The 13,181-nt window shown below is 36.5% G+C and overlaps 1 protein-coding gene across 3 annotated transcripts in view; it reads right to left on the bottom strand.

The window, feature by feature from the left end:
- RELN (reelin) overlaps positions 1-13,181 on the bottom strand; it is a 558,183-nt gene that overhangs the window by 113,520 nt on the left and 431,482 nt on the right. For all 3 annotated transcript variants that reach the window (XM_027539733.1, XM_027539731.1, XM_027539732.1), the window contains exons 25-28: positions 10,848-11,053; positions 8,293-8,464; positions 7,620-7,820; positions 2,241-2,473 (exon numbers count right to left, since the gene is read on the bottom strand). In XM_027539733.1, coding sequence (XP_027395534.1) covers positions 2,241-2,473; positions 7,620-7,820; positions 8,293-8,464; positions 10,848-11,053 — 812 coding nt within the window. The remainder of the gene's footprint in view (positions 1-2,240; positions 2,474-7,619; positions 7,821-8,292; positions 8,465-10,847; positions 11,054-13,181) is intronic.

Here is a 13,181-nt window from a genome sequence, read left to right as displayed (position 1 = left end):
AGGCTCTACTGAGGGATATGAAAAAGGACTAATGATAGTTTTTAAAAAGTAATGCAAAACCAATACAATATTGTAATTATCCTCCAATTAGAATAAATAAATTTATATATAAAAAAAGTAATGCACCTATGCATTCCTGATCATTTTCCTTCCACTGGTTGAGAGGTATAACAAGGTCTGGAATAGCTGCCTTGGATCCAGAGATAGAAGTTGTGTGTTCAGAATGGCAGAGATATCCTGTCATTTCTGAACTGCTCACCTTTGGACTATTATGCAGTAAAGAATGGATTTCTATCTTGTTTAAGCCTTGTTAAGCATTTGATTTATTTTGCTTTTATAGTAGCTAGACCTGTATCCTAACTAAAGCAGAATGCAAGTCAAATTATTAAATTTCACTAAAGAAGGTCAACTCATCAACTCTGGCACAAACCAAGTCATTTGAATCTCTCTGATACACAACAAAGTACACTGGCATGCAAAGACAAAAAATTACTTATAAGTTGATCTTAGATCCAATGACTGATGAATTCTTTCTTGGAATAGTTGGCATTTAAAGATTATGCTCCAAAGTTTAGTAGATTACCACAGAAACTTATATATCCTGACCATACAAGTTTCTTACCTATCTGAGAAGTCTGTATACCAAAATCTATGGTGCAGTTTTTGAAGGTATGCATAACTAATTAACAAGGAAGGAAGAGAACACAACCAGGATATCCAGCTAGATATAAATCTGGTGATCAATTAGGTGAAATATTATATACAGAATGGTCTCTACAAACATTATAGATAAACCACCCCCATAGGTTCTTAGCTTTTATCATTCTGTCAGTCAGGATGAGATATGTTATGCTGATGTAATATGCAGCCCCCAGTCTCAGTGGGTTAACCCAACAAAAGTTTATTTCTGGCTTATGCTATATGTCCAGTACAGGTTGTAAGAAAGTCTGCTGATTGCAGAAATGCAAGGACCCAGACTGATGTAAGCTTCATCACAAAAGGTGCTTTCATGAAACAGATATGATGGCAAAACGCACATGGACTCAAAGTCATATGTTAAATTTCCACTCACATTTCATTAGGCAATGCCTAACTTTAAAGAGTCCTACCATATTCTAGGAAGAAAGTAAGGCTGGAAATAATGTTGAATGGCATTACTGAGTAGCTCACTAAGAGTTGGACACAACTGAGCGACTTCACTTTCACTTTTCACTTTCATGCACTGGAGAAGGAAATGGCAACCCACTCCAGTATTCTTGCCTGGAGAATCCCAGGAACGGGGAAGCCTGGTGGGCTGCCGTCTATGGGGTCGCACAGAGTTGGACACGACTGAAGCGACTTAGCAGCAGCAGCAGCAGCAGCAGCAGCAGCAACCTCTATATTAAATTACATCACCAGCAGTACAAATAGACCTATTATATCATCTCAGGTCTGCACAGAAATGCTTTGACTGAATCACAATTGAATATTATGTTCTAGGATTCAATTAAAAAGTGTCCACTTGAATGCTTCTTTTATCTTATGAAAAAAATATAGTTAAAACACTGATCTTGATGTTACCTACTCCACCCAACACAAAGATACATATAGGCACTACAAATGTATTTTAGAAAAAAGTACACTTAATTTTTTTTATCAGAATGTATATATTTTCTTTTATCTTATTCAACAATGAGAACCAAATGACCCTATCTCCTGACCTCTCACACTTTGTCCTAGCTGCCAGGAAGCTAAGAGTTAAACTTGTTGATTTATTACAAAAACTAATTTGCTTCAAGTTCTTAATCCATTTAGCTCATGCTTCTGTCAATTGATTTAAAATCTTTTTCTCTATTGTATTAATATGTATCTTAATGATGAGATATCTCAAATTGTCTATTCAAGGAGGCATTAAGTTAGAAAAAAATCACCACATAGTGAAAGTCTGTTACAATAATGCTTTATAACTCACTTAGCTTTTAAACATCTTCTGGTTAATGCTGTAATCCCAGTGCCCAGGAAGAACTTGGCACAGGTAGGTGGCTCAATAAGTATTTGTTGAATGAATGAATGGATGAGTAAGTGAATAAACTGTTTCACAAATGTGTGTGTCATTTTCTCAAGAGTCATTACTTGGATAGATACTGCTAGAGGTTATGAATTCTTTTAGGTTATTGAGATATATGAAATGAAGGTATTGAGATAAATATATGCTCCTTAGAAATGGCAACTATGGCACATGGTAAGAATGGGCACTTTACCTGGATGCAAGAGACCTTGGAATAACAATGGTGATTCTTGTCCATTCTTCAAAGTCCCCCGTGTGATACATGGTGGGTTCACTCAGTTCTCTGGAGTTTCCTTCACATCCCTTGCCTGCAGAAGCTGGGTAACAGCCTTCTTTCACCAGAAACCAGGACATTCCAGCATCATGAGAGTACTGAAGGAGAACTGGGGCAGCACTGCTGAATTGATTGGCACACCCAATGTTAAGCTGTTAAAAAGAAAGACAGAATTACACAGGTTTTGGTTTCAAGACATCACTTAACAAATTAGGTGCTAGAGCAGTCAGGCTTCTTTCTACTGAGTTTGCACAAATTTACAATGATAAGACATGCAGCTCAATTCCAACCAAGATCTTTTCATAGTGTCCGGAAATCTCTGTAAAAACAATAGGGGCTTTTCAATAGAAAGCAGGACCAGCTTCCCATTTTGTGGACTTCTTGAGATTACAGGAGAGAAGAGAGAGCATAGATGTGATCAGAGTCTTGGACAAAAGATGAGAAGTCAAGAAACTGTTTTCTTTTCCTTTCCCAGACTGAGGATACAAACAGAGGGAAGCAGATGATAGAGAGCTGTCCTCTTTAGAACATGAAGGTCACTGAAGCTGTCCTCTGCTTTAGGGGGACAGGCATCTTTATTCTGTTTTCTTACAAAAGCTCAGTAAGAAATCACTGTCAACTTATATGAAAGAATTAAGTTTCTGTCACAGCATTGAATAAGCAACATAATCCAGAAATAAACCATTGCTCTTCTATGCACTTGTGGAGATGATTGTCATTACAGGATTAAAAATATTCAAAAAATTGTAAAAAATGCAACCTATATCACAATGCTATAGCACAACCATTAAAAAAAATAAATTTATTTATTTTTGGTTGTGCTGGGTCTTTGTTGCTGCATGGGCTTTTCTCTAGTTGTGGCGAGCAGGGGTTTCTCTCTAGTTATGGTGCCCAGGTTTCTCACTGAAGTGGCTTCTCTTACTGTGGAGCACAGACTATGGGCTGGAGGGAGGCTTCAGTAGTTGTAACATGTGGGCTCAGTAGTTGTGGCTTCTGGGCTCTAGAGCATAGGCTAAATAGTTTTGTTGCACAGGATTAATTGCTCTGAGGCATGTGGATCTTCCTGGATCAGGGATTGAACCTGTGTCTCCTACACTGGTGTGTGTGTATGTTAGTCACTCGGTTGTATCCAGCTCTTTGCGACTCCATGGACTGTAGCCCCCCAGGCTTCTCTGTCCATGGAATTCCCCAGGCAAGAATACTGGAGTGAGTTGCCACTTCCTTCTCCAGAATTGGCAGGCAGATTCTTTACCACTTGAGCCACCAGGGAAGCCCCTAGAACAACCATTTTTTTCTGTTTTCTCTTCTAATCTTTATAAGGAAGCATACCAATATCTAGGAGTAGTACTACTGAATCAAAATGTAGAAACTGTGAATTTCCTATTTATATGTGTTCATTTTTAATCACTTAGATTCAAATGAATCAGTTTTACACAGCACTGAATGCTACTAAAGCTTTGACAGTTTCTTTCTAAATTAATAAATATATAAATGATTGTATTACTGTTTTAGTTTATATTTTTTTAAAGTTGTAAATGTGAAACTCTTCCTGAAATTTAATCACATGCTGTCTTAGATCACATGATCTATTCATATGTTATTTCATTTGTTGGTTGGCGCCATCATAGGATTGTATAAGGCTTTATAACTAAGAATAGTCAAATTTTATAGAAAAAATTGAAGAACGCAAGAGAACATAATCATGACCAAAAAATAAAGGATGAAGGAAAGATAGGTCCCTAGGCAAATAAAATTGGGTCAGAGCTCAAGAGGTCAACCAGCTCCTCCTTGTGATTGTAAAGTAGCTTGAGTCAGTCTGTCAAAAATGGGAAGAACACATATATTCCTTAATTCCATGCTCAGAGCTAGAAAGCATCTCTCAGAAGGATTTATAATATGGCTAGTGGCAATTCTACTGTGATTCATTTATCCAAGTTTACATAGTTAAATGTCAAGAAAACAAAGACCTGACCCTCTAAGATGCAAGATCACCTCTTGTAACACAAACGCTTTTATTATATTACTTAGTTAGCATAGCCTTTGGCTGGCCTGTGGTGAGAGGAGTCACACTGGGCACACATAGTTAGCTTTCTGTCTTAGATTTATGGCAAAAGTAGGTAAGTCAATGGAGCTTTCAGTTCTGTGACAAGTTTGTGATTTTATTCGTTATGGACCATTTAGCCTGCTTCTTAACTGCTGATGTTTTCTAGAATTCAATTCTTGGCTTTCTTACCTTTTTACTCCATACAAGCTCGCTAATCTCATTCACAATCATAATTTCAGATTCCTTCTAAATCCTTATGACTCCCAGATACTCTCAGGCTCTCTGAACAATGTACATAACTGCTTCTTGTGTGTTTGTATTTCAGCAATCCATGAGCATGTGTGCTCAGTCACGTTTGACTCTTTGCAACCCCATGGACTGTAGCTTGCCAGGCTCCACTGTCCATGGGATTTCCCAGGCAAAAATGCTGGAACGGGTTGCCATCTCCTCCTCCAGGGGACCTTCTGACCCAGGGATCGAATCTGCATCTCCTGTCTTGGCAGGTGGATTCTTTTACCACTGAACCACCTGGGAAACCCTTAGCAATCCACAGGCATCCCTAAATCCACAGGTCCAAGTCTTCTCATCATCCACCACCCTAAAACAAATCTTCCTATTCCTGAATTTCTGATTTCAGTGACTTGAGCCAGAAATGTGGGAGTCATTCTAGAATTCATTCTATCACCCAATAGGTTACCCAAACCTGTTGACTGCACCTTTAACATCTTTCAGAACATCTACTTATAGTCCCAGGCTATGCCTTAGTCTGGCCTCCTCATTTCTTTCTTTGATGACTTCTCTAGCATTGTCACTTTACTCAAAATACACTCAGCAATCTGAACACATCTCTCTGCCTCTTCCACTGTCTCACAGGTCCAAGTTTCCATTATCTATTACTTGGATCACTGAAATAATTGCCTGGCAGTCTTTTTATCTCTGCCTTTGACTCTGCCAGTGTACTCCCAACTCAGTTACCTGTGTGATTTTTTAAATGTCTAAGTCAAAGTATGTCACTCTTCTGCTAGCTATTTTATGTATTATGTAGTGTAGGTACAGTGTTAGTTGCTCAGTCATATCTGACCCTATGGACTGTAACATACCAGGCTCCTCTGTCCATGGAATTCTCCAGGCAAGAATACTGGAGCAGGTAGCCATTCCCTTTTCCAGGGGCTCTTCCCGAACCAGGGATGAAACCCAAGTTTCCTGCATTGTAGGCAGATTCTTTATTATCTGAGTCACCAGGGAAGCCCATTTTATGTAGAGCAAAAGTCAAAGTCTGATCTTTTTTTTTCCCTACCAGTCTCCCCTTCCTCACTTTGCTTTAGTCACAGTGGTGTCCTTGTGGTTTCTTGAACTTTTCCAAGCACACTCCTACTTCAAGGCATTTGTCCTTTTTGTTCTATCTGTTCTCTTTTGTTCTTTCTTTGTCTCTATTCCTAGCTATTTTCATAGCCTAAAAAGAAGCCTGGAACACAGTAAAGGTTTTATAAATAGTTTTTCCTCCTGTTAAGTCAATAGAATGATCCTTCTAAAACACAGGTCTGATTCTCACATTCAATAGGTTAAACATCTTCCATGACTCATTGCTCTTGGATTAATATCTCAGTGACTTAGTGTATCACATAAAGCTCATTAGAATCAACCTTATCTTGGCTCTAAACTCAAATTTCCAACATTTCCATTCTCATTTGCACTTTCCTGTATTTTCACATAGTTGCACACTCTGTTCTAGCTGAAATTTCCCACCTCCTCCATTTTGCAGTCTGCTAAGTCTCTGTATTTCCAGAAACTTCCTATTTTAACTCATCCATCCATCTATCCATTTAACTAATAGATAATTTTGGAGTACCTGCCATATGCCAGGAACCATGTCAGGTACTCCCACAGCATCAGTGATTCTACTGCAACTGTTCACTTTTCTGGCTCACTTGCTAGTTTCTTGAGGGCTTGGCTACATTTCTCATCTCTGTATTCCTAGCACTTAGTGTTGACACAAGGCAGGCAGTCATCAAAACTTAACCAGCACTGTACCTTTTTTGGACAAATAACATCAAGTTCTTATTACAGATTCCAAATATACATTAACAATTCCTAAATGACTCATATTACCTGCCTATTACCAACTGATAGCTATAAAACAACAATTTCTGGTGTGATTGTAGAATTGAGACTTTTCTTAGGCATTTTGCATTATGTTTTGAAACATTTAATAATATTTTCTCTATTTAGATTTTTAAACTTTAGAATACCACCTCGCAGAGTTCAACACCTACACTATCATGATTTTATGGCTAATTAATTAGAAAAAGTGCCAGATGAGAAACAGCATACTATTCTGACAATGTATTGCTATTGCTGTTATTCTACTCCCATTTTAGGCAGTACCAACAAAGTAATATAGTTGTACACCATTATTAATGGTTTTCCATGGCAATTTAGCATCAAAATCTAAACAGAGAAGAATAACATTTCACTAATCATCTTATTTATGACTCACTGCCTTGTTTACAGACCTCTGGAAATTATATTTGAAGAGCTTCCCATAAACATCTGATCTCTTTAATAATTCCATTTGTAAATTATTTAACATCTGCATCCTGCCGTTATGTAAGGACCATGTAGTTGTGCTGGATCATTAAAAATGCATTACTCTCGACCCCAGAATTCACCAATGGGATTTTATTATAAACACAATGAAATTTTGATTAGGGTTTTGAAAAAAGAGCTTGTCAAAGTAAATACTTGCTATCCATGTTGACATGTTATCACAGCACTGAAAAATAAGCAGCTTTTAAGAGAACAATGATAATTAAAGTAAAAATATATTGAATCAAAGGAAAAGAAATTATTTGAAAACTCCATAGTAAAAACATAAAATTACTCGCAAATTTAAAAAGTACTAGTTAGCTGAAAAGGAGAACGCATCCATTACCATCCAAAAGCATGGGATTCATTAAGTCACAATCAGATTGAAGTCCTCAAAGTAATCTTTCTTTTTAATTCTGATCGAATTCCACGAGCACTTAAAGAAACACAGTGACACAGCCACTTCTGGGGCTCACTAAAAACTGACAAGCTGTTATCCTTATGGGTAGAGCTAAAAAGCTTTGCCATTCCAAGACTGTTGGAAACTGTTTGTTCAGATGAGTCCCTTCACTAACAGAAATATGAACATTTTGTGTTCTTTGTGAATTTCATTTACAAATCTGGAAGATGGTTACTCCTTAATCTGCAAGAAGTTTACGCATAAATACCTTGAATTGCAGCACATATCCAGGCTTCAGAGTCAAATCTCGAGTTACTGCAAATCGGTCCCCATCTGATTTTCCAAACACCATGGCTGATGGCGTGGCAGAGCAGAAAGTTTCATTTTTAACCATTCCTTCATTAGCTAACATCAACCACACACTCATTTGATTCATAGGGTAATCAAAAGCTGGTTTCTCATAAAAGTTCTAATAGAAACAATACAAACAACACAGAAAGGCAATTTGATAGCTTTGAAAAGAAGAAAGGAATTTTCAGTTCATGACATGCTACTATGTGTATTACCATGTATCATCTGTGTTTCTAAGAAAATAAGTCAGACTCTCAAACTGTTTTTTAAACTGCCATGAAGTTTTTCTCCTGATTATTTAACAACTGAAAGTATTTTGCCACTATATATCTAATTATTTTATAAACAAACTAATAATCACGCTTAATGAATTGGCCAAACTTTCTAGTCTTTTTTTTTTTTTTTTACATTTTTTAACATCTAAATAATCTGTGAAAGAGTAGCATAGAGAGGTAAAAAAATATTAGTGCAAACACATAAAACCAAACTACATGTTCAAGTGTCAAGCACTAAATCCTTGGAGGAGTCAGTAATCCCATCCTCTTTTACAATTCTATGTCATCCTGGAGTTTAGACATAATGAGAAATACCTGAGGTAAAGTTGGATTGACAACTGGGATGATCTGTTTTTGTTTCTCAGACAGAATGATGATGTCGTCAACTGCCCACTGGTCATAGTCTTCCCCTGAAAACACAGGCTGCCACCAGCGGAACCTGGTGCAGGGGGTCTTGGCAGCAGCTGGTAGCTCAAGATAGACAAATCTGCATAAAAGCAAATCATTTAGTGCCAGGAAAGGAAAAACTCTGTTTTTCTTAGCAGCTGTTAAAATAACACTAGTAGCAACAAGAGAAAGTTTAGTTTTGCTTGATCTCTTGGTATTTTTGAGAAGTTTCTAAGTTTAGACAAATTAGACAAGAGGTTTAAAGTTGTAAGCAAGTTTAGTCTTGGTCCTGGTTTCTCCATTTGTTATGGTATCTTTTGGAGGCAGATATTTCAACTGAGTTTGATTAACTGAACAATGTCTTTTGACTACCAAGACAATGGTCATAACATTTCTAAAGAAATCCTTAGAAAGAACTGCTCCCTTGCATATTATTGCATTAAAATAGCATTAATTTTTTTTTCAAAACAGTTCTTACTTTATTAAGGAAAAATATAAATAACCAGTAAAAATGAAACATAAATCACCGATAATCTACCACATGAGAATGGCCTCTGCTAACAGTTTGCTGTATAACATTAAAGCATGTACTCTTATACACAGGTGAGATTATATGTATAATTTTGTATCTTACAGTTTAAAAATGAACATTATATCATAAGCACATCCTCATGTCAGTAAACTTATTTAAGATCATTTTACCATTTATATAATTTTTCATCATACAGATGTGCTACTATTTATTTCATCTTTCCTTATAAATAATTCTGTGATGAAAGTCTATGCATATAGTTTTATGTACACCTCAGTTTATTTCTTTAGGGAAGATTCTTCAAAATGGAATTACCAGGCCAAATAAAATGGTCATGTTTAAGGCTCTTGATTTTTCCAAAATTCTTTCCCGGAATAATGGCATGCAGGATGACATGAGAGCACCTGTCTTGCTGCTCCATGTGGAAAGAGCATTTTGTGTTATTAAAAAATGACCAGCTGACTGTTGAAAAATGGTATCATTTTTTATTACCAGAGAGGTTGGATATTAATTGTATTTTATTAAACATATGTCTTTCTTGTTTTGTAACATCTATTCATTCCTTTTACCTATTTTTCTACTGGATCTTAGTGTTTTTCTTGATAATTTTTATGAGCTCTTTACAGGAACACTGATCTTCTATTTCTCATATTTGTTGCAATACTTTCTCAGTTTATTTTTTTTAATTTTTTTTCTATTTCCTTTGAAATGGATGTGTTACATGCGTGTTAATTCTTCTACTGAATTTATGTATAGAAAGTTTAGATCTGTTCCCAAGATCAGATAGTAATCTAAATGTTTAAATCTTTAACCAGTCTTTAACATTATCATCTGAGATGTTAGATGACAATCTATATAGATATTTCCCCCCAAGAGCCTACCCATTTTTTTCTAACACCATTTGATTGAATGACCATTTCTTTATCATTGATAACTGATGTCTGTTTTTTTTTTTTTCACATATAAGTTTGTATGTATATCTGAGTTAATTTCTGGGTCATTTGACTTGATTGTTCTATCTATGCACTGGTATCATTCCACTTTAATTATGTAGGTTATACAATATATTATAATATCGTGTAGGGGATCCCTCTATATTTAACCAAAAGTTTAAACTATTTTTGTCAGTTTATATTTCTAGACATAAAGTTCCAAAAAAACTACCACTAAGACTCTGGTTGCAATAGTATAACATATAAATTAAGAGATATCTTCATATCATAATGTTCAGTTTTCCTATCCAAGGATGCTGTATTATTTTCCATTTATTTGTTCACTTCCTTCACAATTTGAAAGAAGTTTTGAAGCTTTATTAAAGTTTTCTTTACAGAGATTCTCAGTATTGTTAAACTTATTCCTTATATTTATGTATTTTCCGGCATGGGGTCTTCTGATAGCTTCCAACTCAGAATCTCTTAACCATTTTAGTGTCATAGAAGTCTTTGAAAATGTGGTGAGATAGTTAGGACCTAAAGAAAAATTCCCTTAAATAAAAATGGAATATATCTGGAATTTAAAAAAGCTATTGAATTTTTGTTTGTCTATATAGTAATCTTCTTACTTTACTGAATTCTCAGTAATTTCCAGATTGACAATGCTATTCCTTAGAAAAAATATACTTTGAATAGCTTCAAACTGTTTAAACCAGTTGGCCCCATTATCAATTTCCTTTCTACTGTATAGGGGGAACCTCTCCAGGCTCCATCTCCCACCTACCATACCTGACTCTTTTCCTGGATATTATGATTCTCGTTAGACCCAGTTGGCTTTCGCTGGTTTCTGCCTTTCCCCTGTGTGCCTTAGAAGTAATGCTTTCGGTTGGTCTCTCTGCATATCTAATTGTGTTATATCATGAAGAGTTATCTCTCCTTGAAATGACTCAATGTTTCAAACACAGCAACATCACCCTTAACCTTCCTGAAACCATTAGAAGGCAATCAGAACTGGTTACCTGGGTTTGCTGAAGTCTGAGAAGTACATTTCTGCCAGCAGGTGCCACTGGATGCCCCCGTTGTTGCTGTACTGGAGGAGGACACCCTCCTCTCTGCTGTCAGGCTTGTTGCAAGCAGAACTCTCTCCACCGATTTGGATGTAGAACTGGACAAAGTCCACCCAAGAAGTATCCAGATCCCAGCTCACCAACTGTCTTTTCCCAGCCTTTCCAAAGAACAGAGAAATCACAGATCCAATTATCTGGGAGCAATTTGTCGTTTCAGTTTCAAATTTGTATGAGCATCCTGGCTCTATGTGAAGTTGATCATGTTCTCCTTTATTGTTGAGAGGAGCAAGTTATGTTATTTAACTGTTCCTGGATACATTCTATTAATATCCAGGACTTGATTATGAGACCCCTGAGAACTGCTAATTACACCAAAGAGTATTCAAAAGTCTTTAATAACAAAGCAAAACTTATTTTAATTAAAACACTTCCAGTATTCCCTTTGTAAATCTCCTCCAGGCAGAGTCATGGGGCAGAAAGATCATACACATACTTTGAAATCAGTTGGAGCTGGGTTTGAATCTCAGCCCATGATTCATGCTGTTCTCTAGCTGCGTGACCTTTCTGAGCTTTTATTTTCCTCAAAAGTACAATATGGGTAATAATACCTTCCACATAGGGTGTTGTGACAATTAGGTGAAATAACATGCTACATAACTTGCCTATCACATGGCATGCTTTCTTGAGGGAATAATCTCTGCATACATATGCCTTGACCCTACTCCTACCTGGGCACTGAAGTGAAACAGGTAAGACAGAAACTTCTGAACAGAGAGTACTGAAGTCTCTTGGGCTCCCAGTCAGTCAGCCTGTGTGTCTCTCTTGGAAACAGAGAAGGTAGGAGGGATCACTAAATAAGTTTTTGCAACCACTAAATGATCTCTTTGTGTCTTAAAAATGTTAAAAAACTTCTTCAAATCCGGTAACTTGCTTCCTTTGTTTAGTGTCACAGGAAGTGCCCCTGCCTGTCACAGTTCTGTTGCAAAATGTATTAGACACAAATCGACAAGTTTGTCATCATTTATCTGTAAATGGTCTCATGCTGCTGCTGCTGCTGAGTCGCTTCAGTCGTGTCCGACTCCATGTGACCCCATAGACGGCAGCCCATCAGGCTCCCCCGTCCCTGGGATTCTCCAGGCAAGAACACATGCTAACAGGATAGAAAAAATGTTTGCTGATAAGATTCCTTCACCCAAATCAAATCTGCCAAAACTAATCCATGGATTGCACTGATTGGTCTTGGAGAGTTTTCGAGAAGTTCAATTAAGTTGGGAAGAAAATCTGAGAGAGGATACACAGTATAGAGCAAAGCATCCCTCACACTTATAATTTAAATTCCACTCTAATCCACTAAGTTAATTAAGAAAGGGTTTCAGTTATTAGAAGTCACAGGGGAAATACTTGGTGATAATTATGGGAGTACACAGTTACTGATAAATCTAAAGCCAATTAAAAGATCCCAAAATAGACAAGGATGCCAGCAAAAAGAAAATTAAGGTTAATCCTGAGACAGGAACTTGGTTTTTGGAACTCTCAATTTTATGTATGTATTAGAAGAAATCTTAAAAGTAATATGCATTTTCAACATATTAGATGTGCCTTTCATTTTTCTTGCTATTGACTTGACATATTGTAAGTATGAAACACCTCAGAGATTACTATAATCCGTCCTAGAATTTTCATGCCTCAGGATCAGTACAGGAAGAATGATTTTGAGAAGAATCTAGCTGGTTAATTCCCACCCAGCAAAATTCTATGAAAACCCTGGCATTTGGAAATGAGCCAGAAGGATAAAGATCTAAGATGAGAAGTATAAAAATCCAGCTATCATAATTAGATGGTTGGAATGATTGCCTATTGCAATATTCACAGAATAGTGTTCTTTTTCCAGGAGAATATGGTATTGCTCTATAATGGTTCTGAGAGTATTTTGTGGGATTTTTGTAAATGGTGAAAAATATCATATAAATGCTTGGTGTGGCACTGAAGATGTTTTTTCTAGAGTAGCACAAATTAATTTCTTTTGTTCAGTGACCTGAAATGATGAACATTGTTTTAAAGGGGGTAAAAAAGAAAAAAGAAATGGCTCATGGTAAACCATTCTGTCAGAACTTAGAATCTGATGTAACACATAGTTTGTAGTTTTTTTTTTCTATCATACTATGGTCAATGTATTTATGTGTATGGGTAGATATGTGTGACCTATATTTTGGTCACCTGATGCAAATATCTGACTCTTTTGAAAAGACCCTGATGCTGGGAAAGACTGAAGGCAGAAGAGGGCAT

Source organism: Bos indicus x Bos taurus, chromosome 4, assembly GCF_003369695.1.
Source record: "Bos indicus x Bos taurus breed Angus x Brahman F1 hybrid chromosome 4, Bos_hybrid_MaternalHap_v2.0, whole genome shotgun sequence".
NCBI classification, from domain to species: domain Eukaryota; kingdom Metazoa; phylum Chordata; class Mammalia; order Artiodactyla; family Bovidae; genus Bos; species Bos indicus x Bos taurus.
The sequence above is the reverse complement of the archived record's forward strand: the minus strand, read 5'-3'. Positions and strand labels throughout refer to the sequence as shown.